The 25,066-nt window shown below is 44.6% G+C and overlaps 1 protein-coding gene across 2 annotated transcripts in view; it reads left to right on the forward strand.

Annotated features, from left to right (window-relative positions):
• Positions 1–512: 512 nt before the first annotated feature.
• Positions 513–25,066, forward strand: part of ccndbp1 (cyclin D-type binding-protein 1) — a 33,565-nt gene continuing 9,011 nt past the window's right edge. Inside the window, exons 1-7 of one of the 2 annotated variants that reach the window (XM_070896055.1) lie at positions 515–752; positions 3,103–3,162; positions 7,199–7,278; positions 7,366–7,447; positions 11,440–11,536; positions 12,390–12,463; positions 13,655–13,731. In XM_070896055.1, coding sequence (XP_070752156.1) covers positions 647–752; positions 3,103–3,162; positions 7,199–7,278; positions 7,366–7,447; positions 11,440–11,536; positions 12,390–12,463; positions 13,655–13,731 — 576 coding nt within the window. In that variant the 5' untranslated portion in view covers positions 515–646. Of the gene's footprint in view, positions 753–3,102; positions 3,163–7,198; positions 7,279–7,365; positions 7,448–11,439; positions 11,537–12,389; positions 12,464–13,654; positions 13,732–25,066 lie in introns of both variants that reach the window. The other variant, XM_070896056.1, reaches the window with a different exon arrangement.

Raw genomic sequence — 25,066 nt, forward strand, 5'->3', positions numbered from 1 at the left:
ACCAGGGAGGCTTTGAGGGTGCCCTTATAACATTTCCTCTGTCCACCCTTAGCTTGTTTGCCGTGGAGGAGCTCCGAGTATAGCACTTGCTTTGGGAGTCTTGTGTCTGGCATGCCGACAATGTGGATCACAAGATAACTGGATGAGGCAAGACATGCCCATTGCATCCATCCATCCAGAAAGACCCGAAAACATCCCCTTCTCGATTATGGGCCCAGAGAGTGTCCCCAGCAATCTCCCCTCGAACCAGCCCTGACCTGCCTCTCATGGGTGAGGGAATGTAATCAAGTTTGGGAGAATGTGATTGGCCCTGGCACTGGATCCCTCGTCAAGGTGACTCGTCCCGCCCCCCAATCTTTAGCCGCGCCCCTGCGCCTTCCATTGTCCCTGCCCCTCCAATAGGCCCCGCCCCATCTCCCTTGTGATGGCCCCACCCCACCTCGGCCCCGCCCACTCCCCAGGCCCCGCCTTTATCGCAGGCCCTGCCCTCTCCCTAGGCCCCAGTCCACTCCGGCCCCGCCCACTTCCCAGGCCCCGCCTTTATCCCTGGCCCCGACCTCGCCTTTTTCTCTGGTCCCATCTTTATCGCAGGCCCCTCCCTCTCCCCAGGCCCCGCCTTTACCTCCCTTCCAGGAGTAAGGCCGCGATGGAAGAACGGGACGGAGCAATGGCCTTGGAGTCGGGCGAGGACTTGCGGCCGCCGCTGCGGAATCTGGTGCACGGCCTGAGGGAGGTGGCGTCGCAGCTGCGAGGTGAGCGGCTCCGGGGGCGCAGGCCTCACAATCCCCGGGCTCGAGTGAGTGAGTGAGTGAGTGAGGCGGGCGGGCGGGCGGGCGCCGCGACCCTTCTCTCCGGAAGAGCGGGGGGCCCCGGGGCCTGGAGCTGAGGACTGAGCCTGCGGTTCCCAATAAAGGCCAAGTGTTGGGAAGGAGGGGCCCACTGGGAGCACCGAGGGGAGGGAGATCCTGCCGCTGTGTGGGGGGCGCCGGTGACCCGGGACACAGCGCTACAAACCCGCAGCACCCACCCGTCTAAAAGACAGACTTGCATTTATATAGCGCCTTTCAGACCACCGGACGTCTCAAAGTGCTTTACAGCCAATGAAGTACTTTGAGTGTCGCCACTGTTGTAATGTCAGAAACGTGGCGGCTAATTTGTGCACAGCAAGCTCCCACAAACAACAATGTGATAATGACCAGATAATCTGTGTTTATGTTGATTGAGGGATAAATATTGGCCAGGACGCTTGGGTAACTCCCCTACTCTTCGAAGTAGTGCCACGGGATATTTTACGTCCACCTGAGAGAGCAGATGGGGCCTTGGTTTAACGTCTCATCCGAAAGACAGCACCTCTGACAGTACAGCACTCCCTCAGCACTACGTTGCCTCAGTGTCAGCCTAGATTTATGTGCTCAAGACCCTGTACCCATAAACTTTTGACTCCGAGGCGAGAGTGATACCCACTGACCCACAGCTGACCAGGGGAGATAGAGCGGGGTCTGGGAGCCCACTGCCGGACACAGACTGCAGCAGGTGCTGAGAGCTGGACCGCAGACTCTAGCGATCCGAATTAAATGAAGGCCCATGTAGCAGTCGCTGGAGATTTCAGGTAGAATCACCTGAGTGCGAGTTAGAAGCTGAGCTAATGGAGGGCCGCCTGCCATCTGTCAGTGTAAAATAACGGATATACTCATTGTTGGCTTTAGACTCCACTATTCCAGTGCACTCCTGGCTGGCCTCCCATCCTCCTCCATAAACCTGAGCTCATCCAAAGCTCGGCTGCCATGTCTCAACTCCCAGCAAGTCCCATCCATCCATCCATCACCCCTGTGCTCACTGACTTACTTTGGCTGCAGCAATACCTCAATTTGCAAATTCTCACCCTCGTGTTCAAATTCCTCCATGGCCTCGCTCCTCTCTATCTCTGTAACCTCCTCCAGCCCCACAACCCTCTGAGTGCCACATTCCTGCAACTCTGGCATCTTGTGCATTCGCCCCACCATTACTGGCCTTGCTTTAGCCAGCTAGGCCCTAAGATCCTTGCTGTTAAGGTGCTGCTTAAAACCTAACTCTTTGACCAAGTGCTTGGTTATGTCTTAATGTCATCATTGTTAACTTGTCAACTTTTGTCTGATTACACTGTGGGATGTTTTACTACATTAAAGATGCTACATAAATGCTGGGCTATATGTGATACCGAGTCATAAAAGTATGTGTGTGTACATGCTACCATGAGAGAAAAGGTTTGGGGAGGAGGATACTGGTGAGTGAAGCACGGGGCCATCTAATCGATGTGTTCAGGTGGTTTATGTATAGAGCTGGGAAAAAGTGACAGTTTGAGAATTAACAAAGGGTTTTGTTTTGTTTACTTACCAGCCAGGAATATCTCACTGGGAGTGGGGGGTGCAGGGTCACCGAGATGACCCCGTGACCCTGGCCGAATTTCTGATCCTGCGGGATCATTTACATATGGTAGGCGGGTTCCCCAGCCTCCACCGCAGAGTTGTACTGAAACTGGGACACGAACTGGCAGTGGCAAACCTCGGAGACCTGCTGTAATAGGAGCAAGCAGGCTGCAGGAAAAATCAATTATTTTGGGGGAAATTTACTTTTGGCCTTCCTAGGTCTGTGTATGGTAATGTTCTGACAGCCATAGCACAGGTCATTGCTGCTGGAAGCTTTCACTCACCCCCTCTGCTGACCTCTAAGCACTGGTTGCTTGGGTTGAACATTCAGCTATTGCATCCAGCATTTTAATGAATTAAATCCTAAATTTCAAAGGGAGTTTTCTTCTTTGTGATCTAAGTACATTGGCAGCCACGTCCCAGCCTGGTGAGGTAGAGACCATGGGGCGAAGATGATTTTACTGTTGTATTAATGGTCGCATGTGTGCATTTCCAGCAAAGGTTGCCAGAGCAAGAGCCCTGGCTATTGTTTTTGTCCCCCCTCCTAGCCCTCCAGTCCCCCAGCTCCAGGACAGAGTTCAGCTTGTGTACTCTAATTATCCAAGCTAACATTGGATAACTCGGCACAAATGGCTTTTAATGTGCTGCAACCTGTGAAACCAAGACATCAAGTTAATGCAAACTTTTCTCATTGCAGAAGGAGAATCGTTCTGGAAGTCTGAAGATTTTGACTTGCAGTTCTTCTGGAAAACTCTAGGTTTGGTATTTAATGTATAAAGATGTGAGGAGATTGTAGATTGTGCTGAGTGCCTAAGTAGCCTGCAGTGTTCTCCATATACACTGAAAATCTAAGTCTAAATATAGAGGGGGATGACTTTCAAAATCACCGTTTAACACATGTCCCAGAGCTCAAAAAGGGATCTGGAATATTCACAACTTAATTTTATACTGAAATATTGACTGGAGTTGTTAGCTTCATTATTGTACCTTACACAAGTTGAACGATTAGCCACTTTCTATAAATAACTACTAACTGTTAATTGGAGGAAAGATTGTATTGTTAAGAGAAAAAGGATGCTGCGATTGTACATATTGCACTAAGTTTTCTGTCTATTGCATGCACAGGATAGAGAACCTGCCAATTGGGGATCAAAAGGCTATGGAGGAAATTAGTTTGCTCCAACTAGCATTAACTGTTCTCTGTTTTTTGTTTGTTGTATTGGAATATTATGATGCCTTTCCAATCTCAAAATTTGTGGCAAGGTCATAATAGCCTATGTGCAATTCACTCAGTCAATCATAAAGCCACTGCTGCTCTTAGGTTTACTTTCAGGATTGGTATGCTTTCAGTAAATATACAGAGGTTGTGCTTTTTAGTTTGTTTGGCCCCGAACTTGGTGGACTCGCCAAGTTCGGGGGCAAGTTCGCTGCTGCCGACTGCCACCGAGTTTTCTGGATAGTCTCCCCTTGGTGGCAGTTTTGTAAATTTTTATTTTGTACCCCCCCACCCCCCAGTACTTTGTCGAGGATTGCATTTGCCGCAGAGATTGGGAGCTCCTGCTGGCTGCCGCCCAGATTCATGGCGTAAGTTGCATTTTTGCTGCCGGGCGGTCATTCTAGGATTTTTTTAACACAACTCTCACCCAAAGTACTGTCAGGTCTCTCCGTGGTCCTTTGGGTGGCACTTGGCCGGAAGTTAGCTTCCACCAAGTTCGGGGCCTACATTAAAAATTGTAATTGAATGAAAAGACGACTTTCAGTGTAACCAATGAACCACATTGATTATTATTTAGTTCAACCCCTGATTCATACAACCTTTTCATAGATATTTACATAGAAAGTTACGGCACAGGAGGAGGCCATTCGACCCATCATGTCTGTGCTGACTGAAAAAAAGCTATCCAGCTGACTCCCACTTTCCAGCTCTTGGTCTGTAGCCCTGTCGGTTTCGCCACTTCAAGTGCATATAAATACTTTTTAAATGTGATTGGTATTTCTGCCTCTACCACCCTTTCAGGCAGTGAGTTCCAGACTCACACCACCCTCTGGGTGAATCAAGTTCTCCTCAACTTTCCTCTAGTCCTACCAATTAATTTAAATCTATGTCCCCTGGCCATTGACCTCTCTGGTAGGGGAAATCGATCCTTCATATCCACTCTATATGGGCCCCTCATAAATTTTATGCACCTCAAGTCTCCCGTCCGCCTCATCTGTTCCAAAGAAAACATCCAACCTTTTCTCATAGCTAAAATTCTCCAGTTCTGGCAACATCCTCGTAACTCTCCTCTGTACCCTCTCTAGTGCAATCACATCTTTCCTGTAATGTGATGACCAGAACTGTACACAGTAGTGTACCTACTGTAGCCTAGCTAGTGTTTTATATAGTTCATGCATAACCTTGCTCTATGTCCTGGCTAATAAAGGCAATTATCCTGTATGTGTTCTTAACCACCTTATCTACTTGTCCTGCTACCTTCAGGGATCTGTGGACATGTATTGTTTCTCTACAATTAGAATCATAGAATAGAATCTTAGAATGGTTACAGTGCAGAAGAAGGCCATTCGGCCCATCGAGCCCGCACCAACTCTCAGCTAATCCCGCTCCTCTGCCTTTTCCCTGTAGCCCTGCAATTTTTTTCCTTCAGGTACTTATCCAACTCCCTTTTGAAAGATAAAATTGAGTGTGCTTCCACCACCCTTTCAGGCAGTGCATTCCAGATCTTAACCACTCGCTACCTAAAAAAGTTTTTTCTTATGTCGCCTTTGGTTCTTTTGCCAATCACCTTAAATCTCGACCCTTCTGCAATGGGAACGGTTTCTATCTACTCTGTCCAGACCCTTCATGATTTTGAACACCTCTATGAAATCGCCTCAATCTTCTCTACTCCAAGGAGAACAGCCCCAGCTTCTCCAGTCTATCAACGTAACTGAAGTCCCTCATTCCTGGAATCATTCTCGTAAATCTTTCCTGCATCCTTTTTAAGGCCCTCACATCCTTCCTAAATTGTGGTGCCCAAAATTGGACACAATACTCCAGTTGGGGCCGGACCGGTGTTTTATACAGGTTCAACATAATTTCCACACTTTTGTACTCGCCTCTATGAAGCCCAGGATCCCATAAACCTTTTTAACTGCTTTCTCAACCTGCCCCGCCAACTTCAACGATGTATGCGCACACACCCCCAGGTCTCTGTTCATGCATCCCCTTTAGTTTATATGTCCTCTCCTCATTCGTTCTACGAAAATGCATCACTTCACACTTTTCTGCATTAAATTTCAACTGCCATGTGTCTGCCCATTTCACTAGCCTGTCTATGTCTATCATTATCTGCTCACTGTTCACTATACTTCCAAGTTTTGTGTCTGCTGCAAATCTTGAAATTGTGCACAGTACACCCATGTCCAAGTCATTAATATATATCAAGAAAAGCAGTGGTTCCTGGAGAGGTATATACCTTCCTCCAGTTTGCAAAATAACCATTCACCACTACTCTCCTGTTGAATTCTCAGTATCCTACCATTTATGGTGTATTTCCTTGCCTTGTTAGCCCTCCTCACATGCTCACACTTCTCCGGATTGAATTCCATTTGCCACTTTTGTACCCATCTGAGTAGTCCATTGATATCTTCCTGTAGTCTACAGCTTTCTTCCTCACTATCAACCACATGGCCAAATTTTCTATCATCTGCAAACTTCTTAATCATGCCCCTACATTGAAGTCTAAATCATTGCTATATACCACAAAAAGCAAGGGACCTACTACTGAGACAGCTTTCGAGTCACAAAAACATTTGTCAACCATTGCCCTGTGCTTCCTGCTACTGAGCCAATTTTGGATCCAACTTGCCTCTTTCCCATAGATCCCCAGGGCTTTTACTTTTCTGACCAGTCTGCCATGTCAAAAGCCTTGCTGACATCCATATAGGCTACATCACACGCACTACCCTCACCAACCCTCCTTGTTACCACCTCAAAAAATTCAATGATGTTCGTCATACATGACCTTCACTTAACAAATCCATGCTGATAGTCCTTGATTAATCCATGCCTTTCCAAATGAAGATTTATCCTGTCCCTCAGAATTTTTTCCAACAATTTGCCTACCACCAATGTTAGGCTGACTGGCCTGTAATTACTTGATCTATTCCCTTCCTCCCTTTTTAAACAATGGGTTAACAGTCCTCCAGTCTTCTGGCACCGTACCTGTAGCCAGAGCAGATTGAAAAAGATAGTCAGAGCCTCCACTATTTCCTCTCTTGCTTCTCTTAGCCTTGGTATACATTTCATTCCGCCTGGCGATTTATCTACTTTCAAAGATGCTAAACCCCTTAATACTTCCTTTCTCACTATGTTTATCTCATCTAATGTTTCACACTCCTCCCCTTAACTACAGTGTCTGCATCATCTCTCTTTTGTGAAGACAGACGCAAAGTATTTATTAAGAACCATACCCACATCTGCCTCCACACAAACTTCCTTTTTGGTCTCTAATAGGCCCTTCTCTTTTCTTTAGTTATCCTCTTGCTCTTTTGTTGATATTGTAGCAGTGGCTTCCATTGGGTTAACTTATAACAGAGAGCAAGTACAGTACAGTGAGATACTTTTGGGAGAAAACAAAAGTCTGCAGTAACAATTTAAACTCTGCCCCAATAATAAATATAGATTTGAACTTGTATTGGGTAATGGTCCAGCTGATTTAAGCGTTGATGGTTTCAACAGCTGTTGCTGTAATTACTTCCAATTTTTATTTTCATAGAAAATTGCTTAACTTTCCCCAAAATATTTCCTCTAGGGGAGTGTTTTAAGGTAGTATCACAAGAAGCAACAAAGATAAGTCTGGCCTTTTCAAAACCACCCTTACCATCTATACAAGTAAGTACACAAGTTGAACCCTCAATTATGATTCTTGCAATAAATGAAGCAGTGCTGTATTCCATTTACTGATGTTTTCTGCACTAGGACTGTCAGAAGCTCACTACTGAATTTCAGAAGAGCATCCTTAATTTAGCCACTGTGTACTACTGGTTACCCAAGAGTCAAGGCAAGTGCTACTGAAGGGCTACAAATTTATCTGTTGAGATGTTAATGCTGTAACGTGTATATCCACGTAGCTGAAATGTGAATTTTGTTTCACAGTTTAAATTTTTTTTTATTTAGAGTGCATTTTATAAACAAAAAAGGCAAGGAATTGGAATTACAAAGATAGAGCTGCCATGGCTAACAAAAATAATGAACAGGCAGGCTGGATGGGCTGTTCTTTTGCTGCAGAGAGATAATGGGCCCAAGTTTGCCCACTGTGCTAGAGATGTGCTGACTTTGTAGTATAGAAACTACAGAAGATTTCTTACCTCTGTATTCTCTCCGTTGGTTCCTGGCTGTGACCTGTGGCGCAGCGCGTCGGAATGCATGGTGAGCGGAGCTACAGCCTTGCGCTGAAGAGTGCCGGCAGCTGCATGTGTGCGCAATGGAGTCTGCACGCGTACGCAGTAGCTCCTGGCGCCCCAGTGCGTCCTGGCTCCGGGCGACCCTATCCCTGGCCGAAAGGACGACGCGATGTTTGCTGCCCCTATCCTGGGCCGAATGGCCTGCCGCACAGGCCAGCCGCTGCCTTCCCATGCTGAGGGCTACAAGAGACAGGTTGGTGGGTGGGTGGGGGGAGGGGGGGGGGAAGAAGGGAAGAGTTGGGGGGGGGGAAGGGAAGAGTTTGGGGGGGGGAGGAGAGGGAAGAGTTTGGGGGGGGGAAGGGAAGAGTTTGGGGGGGGAAGGGAAGAGTTTGGGGGGGGGAAGGGAAGAGTTTGGGGGGGGGAAGGGAAGAGTTTGGGGGGGGGAAGGGAAGAGTTTGGGGGGGGGAAGGGAAGAGTTTGGGGGGGGGAAGGGAAGAGTTTGGGGGGGGGAAGGGAAGAGTTTGGGGGGGGGAAGGGAAGAGTTTGGGGGGGGGAAGGGAAGAGTTTGGGGGGGGGAAGGGAAGAGTTTGGGGGGTGGGGGGAAGGGAAGAGTTTGGGGGGTGGGGGGAAGGGAAGAGTTTGGGGGGTGGGGGGAAGGGAAGAGTTTGGGGGGTGGGGGGAAGGGAAGAGTTTGGGGGGTGGGGGGAAGGGAAGAGTTTGGGGGGTGGGGGGAAGGGAAGAGTTTGGGGGGTGGGGGGAAGGGAAGAGTTTGGGGGGTGGGGGGAAGGGAAGAGTTTGGGGGGTGGGGGGAAGGGAAGAGTTTGGGGGGTGGGGGGAAGGGAAGAGTTTGGGGGGTGGGGGGAAGGGAAGAGTTTGGGGGGTGGGGGGAAGGGAAGAGTTTGGGGGGTGGGGGGAAGGGAAGAGTTTGGGGGGTGGGGGGAAGGGAAGAGTTTTGGGGGGTGGGGGGAAGGGAAGAGTTTTGGGGGGTGGGGGGAAGGGAAGAGTTTTGGGGGGTGGGGGGAAGGGAAGAGTTTTGGGGGGTGGGGGGAAGGGAAGAGTTTTGGGGGGTGGGGGGAAGGGAAGAGTTTTGGGGGGTGGGGGGAAGGGAAGAGTTTTGGGGGGTGGGGGGAAGGGAAGAGTTTTGGGGGGTGGGGGGAAGGGAAGAGTTTTGGGGGGTGGGGGGAAGGGAAGAGTTTTGGGGGGTGGGGGGAAGGGAAGAGTTTTGGGGGGTGGGGGGAAGGGAAGAGTTTTGGGGGGTGGGGGGAAGGGAAGAGTTTTGGGGGGTGGGGGGAAGGGAAGAGTTTTGGGGGGTGGGGGGAAGGGAAGAGTTTTGGGGGGTGGGGGGAAGGGAAGAGTTTTGGGGGGTGGGGGGAAGGGAAGAGTTTTGGGGGGTGGGGGGAAGGGAAGAGTTTTGGGGGGTGGGGGGAAGGGAAGAGTTTTGGGGGGTGGGGGGAAGGGAAGAGTTTTGGGGGGTGGGGGGAAGGGAAGAGTTTTGGGGGTGGGGGGAAGGGAAGAGTTTTGGGGGGGGAGGGAAGAGGGGAAGAAGTTTTGATGGGGGGGAAGTGGGGAAGAGTTTTGATGCGGGGGGGTGGAGTAGGGAAGAGTTTTGATGGGGGGGGGGCAGTGGGGAAGAGTTTTGGTGGGGGGGGGGGAGTAGGGAAGAGTTTTGATGGGGGGGGGAGTAGGGAAGAGTTTTGATGGGGGCGGGGGGGGGAGAGGGGAAGAGTTTTGATGGGGGCGGGGGGGGGGAGAGGGGAAGAGTTTTGATGGGGGCGGGGGGGGGAGAGAGGGGAAGAGTTTTGATTTTGGGGGGGTGGGGGGGAGAGGGGAAGAGTTTTGATTGGGTGGGGGAAGAGAAGAGTTTTGATGGGGATGGGGGGGGGGGGGGCATTTTCCACTACTTTGATATCTAGCTATCTTTAGTAAAAATATACTCCGTTCAATCAGGCTGATAGCACCTACACCCTGTCCAGTCATCGCTGCTTGGGATTTAAAAAAAAAACTAGCATTCCTATCAAAGCACTGTCATTTGGAGGCTACCTGCGCTGACTCTTAACTCACTGCAAAAGTGGCCACTTACTCCGGCCTAACTTAGTTTGGAGTAAGTTTTAGCTGGCTGAACTTGCTTAAATTGGCAAAACAAATGTAAGTGACAACGCCCCCTTTTGGGGAAAAAAAAACTAAACTTAAAAAAACCTAACTAACTCAATTCCACTGGAGCAATTTAAATGAGGAGAATTGTGATTTTTAAGTTGCTCCAAAAAAATGGAGCAATTCCTGGGGAAATTTGGGCCCCTAGGTGTCTCAGTGGATTAATACTGACCGTTCACTTCTGTAGCCTCTCTACCAGCTATTCTCCGTTAAATGAGTTTGAACAGTCTCAACTCAGTCTGTGTGACGTGGATCCATTTACTGAATGTTTTAACATTAAAAAAAATTAGGATTTTTTTTTTGTCTTGTGTGTCTGAAGCGCACACAAACCAATTTACTTGAGTCTCCAAACCAACCTACTGAGAAATAAATCCTATGTCAGTCAAATTTCAATTTGCCTGACCGGGTGCACACGCCTCCCTGTCGGATAGTACTCTCGACATGTAAGTGCAGAGCTCTTGGGCTAAGGTTGGTGTAAATTGAGGCTAAGGGACCTTCAAGCGAGTAGAGGTACTGCTGTAGTTCAACCAGTTAAAACCATAGGGCTCACCAGCACAAGGCAGTGGTAAGCTTTCTTACTGCCAAGCTGAACTCTGCAATTGTCTATTCAAATTTGAATCTTGAATGAGTGAAATTTTCCTCATCCTTTTTGCAATTCCTCAGCTCCTGCATGTCTCTCAACTCCATCAGTCTCCGCAAAGTTGTCAGTTAGTTTGGAATGTTTGATTTAGGTTTTTTCCTCTCTGCATCTGTTCCATCACTGACTACCTTTTGAAACACTGTCTGCTGGTTCCTTATGCCCTTTGGTATCAATTTCAAACTCTGTCTATGCCTTCAAATGTCTCCGCAGCCTTGTCCCACCCTACCTCAGCAACCTCCTTTAGCATCATGTCCTTGCTCACACTCACTTCAGAAGGGGCAAGCAAATTACAAAGTGCCAAGAAATTAAATGGGTCCCCAAAATATGTGGGTTAGATATAAGGCACAAGACTGACTGACAGAAGTACCATTTTCAGAAAATGTTAACTATTGCAATTTTTCTGTGAAGAATAATTGATGTCCTCAATAATTGATAACACCAAACTCTCTGCAAAGTTATGTTGTGGAGTTTGGCTGCGCAATGCAACCATTAATGCACTTTTATGACCACCTGTCCAGTATATATTGTTTGGAGGAATGTATTTCTCATAGTGGTGAAAAATTGCAGTGGTAGAGACTGAAAGGCTCTTAGCAGGGATTCCTGTCAGAAATAAGTATTGTGGCCCAACTCTGTGAGCATGGTTCCCGTCTGAGGGTACGAGTTTTTTCTCAATACTTCTGTATTAGAATGCATAATAGAAGATTTTACCGATTTTAAAATGTATCACTAATGAAATACTCAAAAAAAGGTATTTGACTTTATGCTTTTTTTGTATTATCTAAACCGTTATAGGTAGAAATAACTGATTGTGGTTCCACGTGACTGATAAGAGAATAATGGAAATTTCTTTTGCTTCAGGCGTGACTTTACGACGACTAGTTCGAGATGCCACAATGGACATAGTGGAGGGAGTTATTCAGCTATTGAATGTGATACTGAGCACACCACTTCAAAGGTGCCAACCTTCAAATCTACATGATTCAGTGTTGAAAATCTGAAGTTCTAGATTCCCCCATGAGTGGAAACATCCTCTCTGTATCTACCTTCTCGAGCCCACTCATTTATCTTATGCTTCAATAAGATCACCTCTGATTTTTCTAAACAGATAACCTCACACTTTCCCACATTATACTCCATCTGCCAAATTTTTGCCCACTCAATTAGCCTGTCTATATCCCTTTGCAGATTTTGTCTGTCCTCCCCACAATTTGTTTTCCCACCCATCTTTGTATCATCAGCAAACTTGGGTACATTACACCCGGTCCCTTCATCCAAGTCATTAATATAGATTGTAAATAGTTGTAGACTCCGCACCGATCTCTGCGGCATCCCACTGGTTACTGTTTGCCAACTGGAAAATGATCCATTTATCCCGACTCTCTGTTTCTGTTAGTGAGCCAATGCTCTATCCATATTACCCTCAACCCTGTGTATTTTTATCTTGCGCAGTAACCTTTTATGTGGCACCTCATTGAATACCTTCTGGAAATCCAAATACACCACATCCACTGGTTCCCCCTTTAACCACCCTGCTCATTACATCCTCAAAGAACTCCAGCAAATTTGTCAAACATATTTTCTCTATCATAAAACCATGCTGACTCTGCTTCACTGAATTCTGCTTTACCAAATATCCTGCCTTAATAATGGACTCCAGCACAGACAACCATGGTTATGTGCTGAAGAGTTTTTCTTCAGTGAAACAGAATTGATGCAGGTTTTGTATAATGGCGTTGCTGTGCCCTCCGCGCGTTGCTGTGCTGTCTTTTGCGAGATTTGTAGGTAAAGCTTTGTTCTTTTGGTTTCAGTTTGTCACAGGACCAACTGACATCCACAGGTGGAGTTTGGGAAGCTTGTGACCGGTTTTCTAAGATACCAAAAGGTAATGTAGATTTCAAAATATGGTCCGAAGTGCCATCTTCCCAATCTTCACGGTTGAAAATAATTGAATATTGAATATATTCTGCATATGAATAGGGGGAGCAGGGAAACCATCTAAATAAAATCCTCATGGTTTGATGAACAGAAGATTATTTTATTTATTAAAATATTTTCTTTTCCAATAATTGACAGCTTTTTCTGTGATTGATGTGAAAATTGCACATAGACGTCAGGCAGAGCTCAAAATTTAACATCTTTCATGTTCAACTGTCACACTTTCTCACTCAATCCTTGTCCCCACAAAAAGCTTTCACCATAATTATAGGCAGCTGACAATAAAAAAGCCTGTACTATTTTCTGAGACTATCGATTATTTTTAGGAGAAATATGCATCCAGGGAAAGGTTAAAAATAAGAACTGTTTGACATTTTAACACAAGCTCAGCATAACGGACGTTTTGATCCATTGAACATCATTCTACGTCCCAATAGCTCTATTTTTCAACAGCTCATAAGCTTTTACTGTAATGCAGGCACTTTAGATTCGTGCTTGCTATCATGTAATATATTTAGTTTCTCTTTGTTTTGACATTTACTGTTGTATCTAAAAGCATGTTTTACAGAATTAAATTGTAAACCGTGTACAGGTTGAGCATCTGAAATCCGGAGTTCCGAAAGTCAGAATGACCTGGAATCAGGACACGAGGCCGATCCGTGGCGGGGTCATCCGGAAACTGGAAAATGTTCCGAAATCCGGACTCCCCGGCCCTCAGCAACCTGACCTCGCCCGGCCCTTGGCAGCCCGACCTCGCCCCCTTACCTCGGCTGCCTCACCCCGCCTACCTTGGTCCTGAAATCCGGAAATATCCGGAATGGCCTCATTCCGGATTTCGGATATCACGCTCACTATTTTAGTGTTCGATATACTGACATTTAATTAATACAGTTTCAAAATTATGGCCTGCTTTGATTTTAAGGAGTTGGTAAATGAGGTTCTACCACAGTGTAACTTTGAACTTTGTAAGGGGCCACGTATATCTTTGTGTGCAGTATTTATATACACTTGATTTTGTCACAAACAAAGTGTTGTGATATTTCCTCTTTCTTTTTAGGTGCAATATTTGTTAGTCATACCTAGTTTAATTTAAATTGATCTAACTCAAGTGTGACACACTTTGTTCTGTACTCCACAGATAACCAGGCAGCTGTGCTATCAGTGATGTCTTCCTATGCTGCTATTGTAGAAGATGCATTGGAAGAAATGGAACAGGTACAAAGTCTGATAGAATATAAAAACCAAGAGGTAATGATAAGCCTATAAAACGTCTCAGTAGGACTCGGTTAGAGGACTGTGTGCAGCATTGGGCTCCACACTACAGGAAGGATATTGGAGCTGGAGAGAGGGTATAATATGGATTCTCTACAATGCTGTCTGGTATGAGGAAATAGAAAAATGGGGTCTTTTTAAAAAAAAAAAAAAATTAGAACATTGCAAATTACAGGGCGATATAATATAGTTTAAAATTATGAAAGGATGCGATGTGGTAGAAGCAAACTGTTCCCAGTAGTTGAGAGGTCAAGAAAAGCATCCATAGAAACAAGATTTGGAACCGAGCGCAGGGGAAACTTCTTTACACAGAATTGGGAGGCTGTGTATTGCATGACCAGCATTTGTGGTTGAGGCAGAAACTATACCAATGGTCAGGATTAGATTAGACAGGTAGATGAACGAAAATGGGTTGAAGGGATATAGGAACAGGGTGGTTAAATGCGCTTATTTGCGTGCGTGAAGGGCAGTGTTCTCTAAGTAGTGCGGACGTGGTGCTCCAGGGAACCCATGCAGCCAGCTTGCCGGCTTTTCAATACAAAAACCGCCCATGCGCGGTATTGTGAATGGGCTGCTCGGCCCATAAAAGAGGCGGTGCAGATCCAAACAGAATTAGAGGGAACATTGGTGGAGGGTAAATGCTAACCTAGACCAGTTGGGCCGAATGGCCTGTTTCCATGTTGTAACTTCTATGCGTTTCTATATATACAAAAAAATTTAAACTTTATTTTGTAGAATCGTAGAATGATTCAAAACAAAAGACCATTCGGGCAATTGTGCCTGTGCTGGCTCTTTGAAAGAGCTATCCAATTAGTCCCATTCCTCTTTCCCTGACATTGTTTCCTCCTTTAATTATATATCCAATTCCCTTTTGCAAGTTATCACTGAATCTGCTCCCACCACCCTTTCAGGCAGTGCATTCTGGATTATAGCAACTCACTGCATTTAAGCACATATCATCTCGCTTCTGGTTCTTTTGCCAATCACCTGAAATTTGAGCCCTCCGGTTGCCAACCCTTCTGCCACTGGAAACAATTTCTCCTTATGATTTTGGACATCTATCAAATCTCTTAACTTTCTCTGCTCTAAGGAAAACAACACCAGCTTCCCCAGTTTCTCCATGTTACTGAAGTTCTGCATCCCTAGTACCATGATAGTAAATCTCTTTTGCACCCTCTCCAAGGGCTTGATGTAGTTCCTAATGTGTGGTGCCCATACTTTAGCTGGGCCCTTACCAGTGATTTAGAAAGGTTTACATATGTCCTTTTGTACTCTGCCTCTGTCTTTATAAAGCCAAGGATCCCAAATGTTTTTTTAACAGCCTTCTCAATGTGTCTTGCCACCTTCAAAGATTGGTGTAGATACACCCTCGGGTGTCTCTCTCCCAGCACGCTCTTTAAAATTGTACCATTTCATTTATATTGTCTCTCTTCATTCTTCCAAACAAATGTATTACTTCACTCTTTGCATTAAAATGTATCTGGCAGTCTATATCTTTCTGAAGTCTCTTACTATCCTCCTCAATTTACATTGCCGAGTAGGACATTTCACCTGGAGTGGGATGAAGTTTAAATGCACCTTATAAAATTTTTGCCAAATGAAAAAAAAAAGTTCTTACTAAAATAATTTATGCAAATTGAGATTTAAATCTAATTTTAAATTGTTTGAGTTATTAGGTTAGGAAATGCACTAAATGTAGCGCCATAATCATTTTTTATTTCTCTGTTGCTCACCTGATTCTGGCACTTGTACAAATTTGGGAGAATTGTCTACGTATTTCAGAGCTTTTCTGTGACCTCTGGATTGGGATTAACTCGCTGTCTTCAGTTTCAGCAAAAAATTTGGCAAAAGAAATCAAAATGGGCCAAAATTTCTGGCCTCGCAGATTCCGTACAAAGTGCAGATGGACCTGGCGAGGCCTCGCAAAAACCAGGTTTCGGGGTGCGATGCGCATGTACCGAAAACTGGCTTTTCCGATCTGACAGATTCTCCACATCCACATGGGGGAGATTGGGCTATTTGCCCATCTCTTGCCCAGCGAATGTCCTTCAAACTTTTATGCCTGGTAAAAGCAGGTGCATAGCTTACGTTTGCCAGCCTAAGAGTTTTAAAACATCATCATAAAAATAATTTTAAATGCTAATTTTTATATTTAAAACACTGTCCATTAAGGTAAATTTATTTTTATCACTATTCCAAAACACACACTTTTTTTTCTAAAACATTTATTTACATTTAATTTCAAATTTTAAATATGTGAGGGGTTTTATTTATTATGCTGTGTTTTGGTGTTTTAGGGTTTTTTCTCATTGATAGTAATGTGAGTCTGTACAAACCAAGCTCCCATTTTTATCAGAGAATACTGCATAGTGATTGGTGGTCCAGGCCCACGTGACTCCAGCATGTACGTACATGAAAGACATGTCCCCTTGCGCTGCGCATCGAATCTAGGCCTCCGACCGGAATCCTATGCTCCTCTGGGACCACCAGGTACTTTCATAGATTTTTTTCGGCTCGGAGGCGTTCGTATGATGGAAGCCTCCAACCGCAATTTTTCCCCATTGTGTTTTGCAAAAAAAGGTTTTTTGTGACACTACTCATCCAGGTTGGGAGCTATTAAGAATGGAACACTGCACTACCTACTTTGAACACTTGGTGGCAGCATTGCTCACTTAGTGAAACACAGCCTGCTGAAGAGCAACCAACTACTCATCAATGTGTCTCTCAATTACTCTTGCTTCTATTTAATTTTGCATTTACTATTTCAGCTGCCCTTTGGAGTTTTTGAGTGAGATTGTTCATTTGTGCCAAATGAGAGAGTTCTGTGCTGTGAACCTATGTCTACTAGTGTAGCCCACGCTTAGAGAGATTTCGTCTTGGTGTAGGATGGAAACTTGAGTTGACCATGAAGAAACTTGTCAACTTGTTTTTCGTTCGAATACTTAAAGAATTAGTTGACGAATGAAAACTTTTAAATTAAAATAAACCAATTATGATGAAAATGCGGCCTTTTTGACGTGCAGCTTGCTCTCTCCAGCTTCTGCCAGTGTTAATACAGCAACCAAATGTAGTGAAGGCCTCGGATTTCCCTGTGGAGAGGTATTTGACTTCTACTCTGGCTCCTCGCAGTAGCAAGTTGAGATTGGGAATGAAGAGTGGTGGGAGGTTTGAACTTGCATCCCGTTGCATTGTGCGTGCGTTACTTGATCGTGATCAGGAATTATGGCGTACTTGCTCGCTCGTGTAACACTGAGCAATCCGGGAGCTAAAAAAGCATATCTATGCTCCAAATACTAGTTTCATTCACTCAATTATTGTACCGCAATCTTGTTACAGTGTGGTACTGTAACTCTTGTGTTTATAACGAACTTAAAATCGAAATGGTTGGTAATGTCAGATCTGTAAACATGATGTTTTGGGTCTGGACCCTTTGTAAGTTGTAGTGACAGGTCTAAACCCAGAATGTTAACCTGCCTCTTTTCTTTACCAAACTTATTTTACTGGGCTATTTCCATCAACCTGATAATAAATTGGGAAAATCCAAGTAGTTAGGAGTCCAAATTGGTAGCTGTAATGCATGACTGCTTCATGATCCAGTGCATTAGTGAAGCCATGAGAAGAAGTGTGGCATTTACAAATGACCCATATAACCTATAGAAGATAGAAGTTGTGACATTGAATGGACAGCATCCACAGAATGATTAAATTCAATGTGCCATGGGGCTCAGAAATACCAAAGAATAAGCTGGACAAATAACTTTAAAAGGGCTCATTTGAATGAAATAAGGGAACAGCTCAAGCAAATTGACTGGGAGAGGTTGTTCAGCAACACTTTGGTAGAGGGAAAGTGGAATATCTTTCAATGCATAAAGCTGAGGGTGCAGGATAAGGTCAGGCTAAACATGCGTGATCCCAAATGAGTTAATGAGCAAAAGTGAAGTAAAAGGGAAACTTATCCCCTCTCAATCCTGCAAAGGATAAATGGGATAGGACTCACTGGGGAAACGGGTGGAATGGCTGATGAGGGCCAAAGAGACAGAGAAAAAAAGCATTGGTGCAAATGGGTTCCAAAGGATTATATTTTACATCATTGCATTCTTCCAATATGCACAAGGGAAGGCATAAACAGCAGAGTTAACCCAGGCAAAATAAATGGCTTTGATATCAATGATAAGGCAGTCTTAGGGGTACAATTAGATTGGAAACGTGCAAACATGGTACCTATATTCAAAACGGGCAACTGCAGTCTCGTATGTCTTGCTTCAATCCCATGTAAAGTAATGGAATTGAATATTGGAGATAGACTTGAAAATTAACAATTGTGGAGCAAGTAAAATTGGGGATGTGCAAGAGGCCAGAATTGGAGGAGGGCAGATATCAGAGGTTGCAGAGATAGGGAGGGGCAAAGCCATAGAGGGATTTGAAAACGAGGATGAGAATTGTTAAATCGTTGCTTAACCAGGAGCCAGTGTAGGTCAGCGAGCACAGGGGTGATGGGTGAATGGGACTTGGTGCGAGTTAGGATACGGGCAGCAGAGTTTTGGATGACCTTAGGTTTCTGGAGGGTAGAAGATGGGACACCGGCAAGGAGTAAGTTGTAATAGTGTCTAAAGGTAACAAAGGCATGGATGAGAGCTTCAGTAGCAGCTGAGCTGAGGCAGGGGCTGTTGGAGGTGGAAATAGGCGGTATTCGTATTGGTGCAGCTATGTGGTTGGAAGCTCATCTCGGGGGTCAAATATAGCACCAAGGTTGCAAACAGTCTGTGTAGAAGTGTTTCCTAACTTCTCTCCTGAATGGCCTGGCTCTGATTTTAAGGGTATGTCCCCTTGTTCTCGACTTGCCTCACCAGTGGAAAAAGTTTATTTTCTCTATCTACCCTATCGATTACTTTCAAAGTTCCTAAAAATCCCTATCAAGTCATCCCTTATAACCTTCTATATTCCAGGAAATACAAGCCCAGTTTATGTAATGTCTCATAATCTTACCCTTGATTTCCTGCTAACATTCTGGTAAATCAGTGCTGCACTCCTTCCAAGGCCAATATATCCTGTCTAAGGTGCGGTGCACAGAACTGTACACAGTACTCCAGATGTGGTCTAACCAGGGCTTTGTATTACTGGAGCAAAACTTACCCCCCCTTTATATTCTAGCCCTCTAGTTATATCGGCTAACATTCCATTAAATGTACCTGGCTGCTACATTTTAGTGATCTGTGCACACAGACCCCTAAATCTCTTTGAACCTACAGTGGTTCTAACTTTTCACCATTTAAAAAAAAAAGTACTTGGATCTTTCCTTTTTAGTCCAAAATGGGTGATCTCTCACTTGTCTGTGGTGAAATCCATCTGCCACAGCTTTTCCCACTCAGTTAATCTATTAATCAATGTCTCCCTGTAATTTTATGCTCCAGTCTACACTACTTACTCGTGATCATGAGCCCAAGGTGTGTTGTACCTAGGTTTCAGAAGCCCTTTGACCAAGTTCTACACAAAAGGTTATGCTAAAAGGCGTGGGGAATCGGGGTAAATCTTGGATATGGATAACAAAAGGACTGAAGGGTGGAGAACCACAGGTAACTTGTTAAAGGAGTAACGTGGGGGGTGTAATTTCTAAGTGGGATGCCCAGGGATCAATGTTGGGATTACTACAGTTCCTAATTTACATCTTGTACTCATGCACATTGCTCAAATTTACAGATAATCAAATGAGGATGGGCAGTGAAATCAGTGGAGGTAGCTGAGAAATTACAAAAGGAGTTGTACAAAATATGTAAGTGGGCAGAATAATGGCATCTAAAATTTAATAGACAAAATTAAAATACTGCAAATAGCAAGGAAAATGTATGGTGCCGTAATAGCTAAGGAGGAAGTTGAACAAGACCTAGGAGTCTTAGACTTCCTGTTCAACATATTCAACCAACAAAACCAATAGTATTGTGAAATGGAGACAACAAACAATAGAAGAAATAGGAGGTGGTTGGGGTGGCTTGACCCATCCACCTCCACGGAGGTGGGTGGGGGGCACACACCCACCTCCATGGCACGAACCTGGTATTGCAGTACTTCCAGGAACGGTGCAGTGGCTCTAGGCCTTTTGGCTAAGAGCATTGGCGCAGAGTGATCCTTGACAGGTGCAAGGTGACCTCTGGCATTTGTGATTTGACAAAGAATTGGAAAGATTGGCAACGAATAAATAAATTTTTTTTAAAAATTTAAAAAATTAAAAAAACAATAGAAGACAAGTCGGATAAAGTCATAGTCCAATTGTTTAGTGTTCTGTTCAGATCACTCCTGAATACCTTGTTCAGCTTTGATCAACCAGACACAAGGGAGACAGACATTCAGGCACCGTTGCCAGTGCAGGGAAGAGCCACAAGGCTGATCACCGCTCTTGTGGTCGAAGATATTGGGAAATTACTGGAGAAACTTGAGCTCTTCAACCTTGAGTGGGAGCATCTGCAAAGTGATCTTGGAGATAAAAGAGGCAGAAATGTGAAATCCAGACAATTACTTTAAATTAAATGGTAAGAGAAGGGCAATTGGCCACAGGTTGAAACTGTTTAAAGGAAAATTTAGGACTGATGTCAGGAAGGCCTCTTCCTACCACCCCCCCCCCCCTTCTCTCCCTTCTCTTCCCCGGCCCCCCTTCCTTCTCTTCCCCTGGCCTCCCTTCTCTTCCCCCGGCCCCCCTTCCTTCTCTTTCCCCCCCCCCCCCCCCCCCCCCCTCATTGTGTGATCATATTTGGAATTGAGTAGTGGAAGTAACACCAGAATCGTTTAAGAACCATTTAGATGCTGCAGTGGGAATATTTCAGGGCTATTCTGAATGGATGAATTAAGATTGGCCAAATGACCATACTTTTCCATAATTAGCTTGTCACCTGCTGTGCACTGTCTCTTTTTATTTGGATTTCCATCATTTGCAATGTTTTTCTTTTTATTTGTACACTTATATTGAAATATTGCACTTTATAGTGAAAGAACAAACTTGTATTTATATAGTGGCTTATTACTTGCAGCCCTTTTAAGCGCATGCTTGTTCAGAATCTGATTTTACTGTAAAGTGTTAAATATTCTGTTTAAAGCACATCCTATTTAAATTCATGGCATTTCACAGCCTCTTATAGGCCATTCACTTTAGTTTGCAGATTCTGGTTTTGCTGGCCCATTGTGTCGTGCAGGCACAATATTTTACAAACGCAGTTGTGCCTGAAACCAAGCTGTTGATCAGCCTGCGTGACAGCACACATTAAGATCAATCAGTGACACTGCTTCTGCACAATTGCTTGAGAAATGGGTGCTGACAACTGCTGTGTTGTCAGCCTGTTTTAAATGTAGGTGAGGCTAAATTTAAGAGTTTGCAGATAAACAAGATTACTGCCTCTGTACACTGCTGCCACTTATGTTTCAATACATCACTTCTGTTAGCAGATAGAGCGAAAGCATCCTCAGTCGGTACTAGGCACTTGAAGAGTCAGCTGTTTTGTGTGGCTCTTTTCTTTAGGCAGTTGAGGTCAGAGTGTTGCTGCCCCTGTTCTGCCCTTCTCCCACTCTACTTGCCTAAGAACATAAGAATTAGGAGCAGTAGTGGGCAATATGGCCCCTCGAATCTGCTCTTGTTCAATAAGATCATGGCTGATCTTCGATCACAACTCCACTTTCTTGCCCTATCCCCATATGCCCTGATTCCTCGAGTCCAAAAATCTATCTTGTATCAGCCTTGAATATACTCAACGACTCCGCATCCACAGCCCTTTCGGATAGAGAATTCCAAAGACTCAACCCTCTGAGTAAAGACATTTTTTCTCATTTCAGTCTTAAAAGGCCGGACCCTTATTCTGAGATTATGCCCCGTAAATCTAGCCAGGGGAAACAATCTCTCTCCATTTATCCTGTTAATCCCCCTTAGGATTTCATATGTTTCAATGAGGTCACCTCTCATTATTCTTAACTCCAGAGAGTATAGGCTCAATCTTTCCTCATAGGACAGCCCTCTCATCCCAGGAATCAATCTAGTGAACCTTCGTTGCATGACCTCTAAGGCAAGTATATCCTTCCTTAAATAAGGAGACCCAAGCTGCACAGTACTCCAGGTATGGTCTCACCAGAGCCCTGTACAATTGTAGCAAGACTTCCTTACTCTTGTTGTCCAACTCTCTAGCATTAAAGGCCAACATGCCATTTGCCTTCCTAATAGCTGGCTGTATCTGCATACTATCTGTGTTTCCTGTACAAGGACACTTAAATCTCAGTGAACACCATCATTTAATAGATTCTCACCATTTAAAAAAAAAGTCTGTTTTTTTCTTCTTCCTACCAAAGTGAATAACCTCACAATTCCCCACATTATACTCCATCTGCCACCTTATTGCCCACTCACGTAACCTGTCCATATCCCTTTGCAGGCTTTTTGCTGCGACCTCGCATATTACTTTTCCACCTAACTTTGTATTGTCGGCAAACTTGGATACATTACACTTGGTCCCTTCATTTAAGTCATTAATATAGATTGTAAATAGCTGAGGCCCAAGCACCCATCTTTGTCATACCTACAAGTTACAGCCTGCCGATTTGAAAATTACCCATTTATCCCTGCTCTGTTTTCTGTCTGGTAACCAATCCTTTATCCATTCTAATACATTACCCGCAACCCCTTATCTTACTTAATCTTTTATGTGGCAATATTATTGCCTGCCTTTTGGAAATCTAAATATACCAAAAGCCATCTCAGCAATGTTTTATCAGACTTTTTCTTTTTAAGGAAATAAAGGAATGTTGACTGACATTTCTTCTTTTTAACCCATTCATAGCATTGTTTTACATGCCAGTTTGCACTAGTATTTTTTTAAAACACCCATTTCATAGAAATTACAACACAGACTGTTCAGCTCAACCAATCTGTGTTGGTGTTTACCCCCCCCCCCCCCCCCACTCGAGCAGTACTCCTAAATCCCATGTGTCCGTACTGTTCCCATATCCCTTTATTCCCCATATCCCTTTATTCCGTTTTCCTTCAACTATCTATCTAACCTATTCTAAAATAAACCACCTCATATTTGTTAACATTGAATTCCATCTGCCACTTTTCTGCCCATTCCTACATCCTATTGCCATCTCCTTGCAGCTTCCTTTGGTATTGAGAATTATTTACTATGCCTTCTATTTTCATGTGTAAATTTGGATACCACTTCCTCTAGCCTGATATCCAAATCGTTGATGTACACAGTTGAACAGAAGTGGTCCCAGAACACAACCCCGTGGAACACAACGTCCATCCACTCTGAACAACTGCCCTTAACTCCCAACACCTCCTTTCAACCAGCTTTTAATCCAATTTGCTATCCTTCCCCAATTCCATATCCTTTAATCACAGTACGTCGCGGAACCAACCGGGGAGCAGGCTATCTTTGACCTGGTACTGTGTAATGAGACAGATTAATAAATAATCTCCTAGTTAAAGGATCCTCTAGGAATGAGTGACCATAACATGGTTGAATTTCAAATCCAGTTGGAACTCAAACTAAGCTTAAATAAAGGAGACTGCAAAGGTATGAAGGCAGAGTTGGCTAAAGTGGACTGGGAAAATAGATTAGTGTGGGATTGTTGATGAGCAGTAACAGACATTTAAGGATTATTTCATAATGCAACAAAAATATATCCCAATGAGAAGGAAAGACTAAGAGAAGAGATAACTATCCGTGGCTAACTAAGGAAATAAGAGATGATGTCAAATTGAAAACGGGCATACAATGTGGCCAAGACTAGTGGGAGGCCAGAGGATTGGGAAGCTTTTAAAAGGCAGCAAAGAACAACTAAAAAAAAAATAAGAGGAAAGATAGATTATGAAAGTAAACTAGCATGAAATATAAAACAGATAGTAAGAGTTTTTACAGGAACATAGGGCTCAATTTTCCCCAGTATTTACTCTTGTTTTTGGAATAGGCTGCTTTTTCTGGCCTAACTTAAAAATCCCCAGTTTCACCAATCAATTTGAACCAGCGTAACTGACTTAGTTACGTTTTTTGTAGGTAAGTTTTTTTTTCCTCCAAAAGGGGGGCGTTACCAGCCCCCAAGCCAATTCTGGCCATTTAAACAACTTTGGCCAGCTAAGTTACTCCAGTTCTACTTAAGCCATTGTATGTGGCCACTCGAGAAAACCCTTGCGAACAGGTAAGGAAATCGGCGCAGGTAAGTGCAGCAGATACCTGGATAGCAGCAGCAGGAAAAGTAAGGGCGGGAAGGGAGGGAGGGAGGGAGGGGTAGGGAGAGGGGGTGGGGGGAAGCCTTTGACCGGGAGGGAGGAGACCACTCGGCCTGGGCTAGGGACGGGACAACGCACCGGAAAACCATTTGGCTAGGGCTAGGGGCGGGGAGTAGACCAGGAGGCTGAAGACAGGGCAGGTAGGTGGGGGGTGGGTCATTTCGGCCCGGGATAGGTCTGGGCCAACCTGTTGCCATTCTGGGTCGAAAGGACTGCACCGGCCGAAAAGATCCTGCACGCATCAGCCTGCTGCCTTCCCAGGCCGAAAGGACCCTGCACTGGCCCCCTACCTTTCGGCCTTTTAGCTTCTAACCTCATTTCTTCTGAGCGCCCCTCGTTACACCAACATCATCAGTTTTTGTCGCAGGCCTTGAGCTCCACCCGCAAAGCTGCTCCAAATTCAAAGTTAATTTCGGCGAAACTTGGATTTTTTTTGGGGTGCATTTGGGCCACTAAAAAATTGTACGTACCTCTTAAACTGCCAAAAATCACCCATGTGGAAAATTGAGCCCATAAAAAGGCAAAGAGTGGCTAAAGTAAATGTTGGTCCCCTAGAGGATGAGAAATAATAATGGGGAACCGGGAGCTGGCAGAGACTTTGAACAAATATTTTGTACGGTCTTCATGGTAGAAGACACTAAAAGCATCCCAATAATGGATAATGAAGGGGCTATCGAGAGGGAGGAACTATCACTAAAGTAATAGTACACGGTAAAATAATGGGACTAAAGGTGGACAAGTCTCCTGGACCTGATGGCTTGCATCCTAGGGTCTGAAAAGAAGTGGCTGTAGAGATAGTGGATGTATTGGTTGTAATCTACCAAAATTCTCTGGATTCTGGAGAGGTCTATCGGATTGGAAAGCAGCAAATGTAACATCCCTATTTAAAAAAGGAGGCTGACAGAAAGCAAGAAACTATAGACCAGTTAGTCTAACATCTGTCATTGGGAAAATGCTGGAGTCCATTATTAAGGAAGCAGTAGTGGGACATTTGGAAAAGCATAATTCAATCCAGCA

This window comes from Pristiophorus japonicus, chromosome 12 (assembly GCF_044704955.1).
Source record: "Pristiophorus japonicus isolate sPriJap1 chromosome 12, sPriJap1.hap1, whole genome shotgun sequence".
NCBI classification, from domain to species: Eukaryota; Metazoa; Chordata; class Chondrichthyes; family Pristiophoridae; genus Pristiophorus; species Pristiophorus japonicus.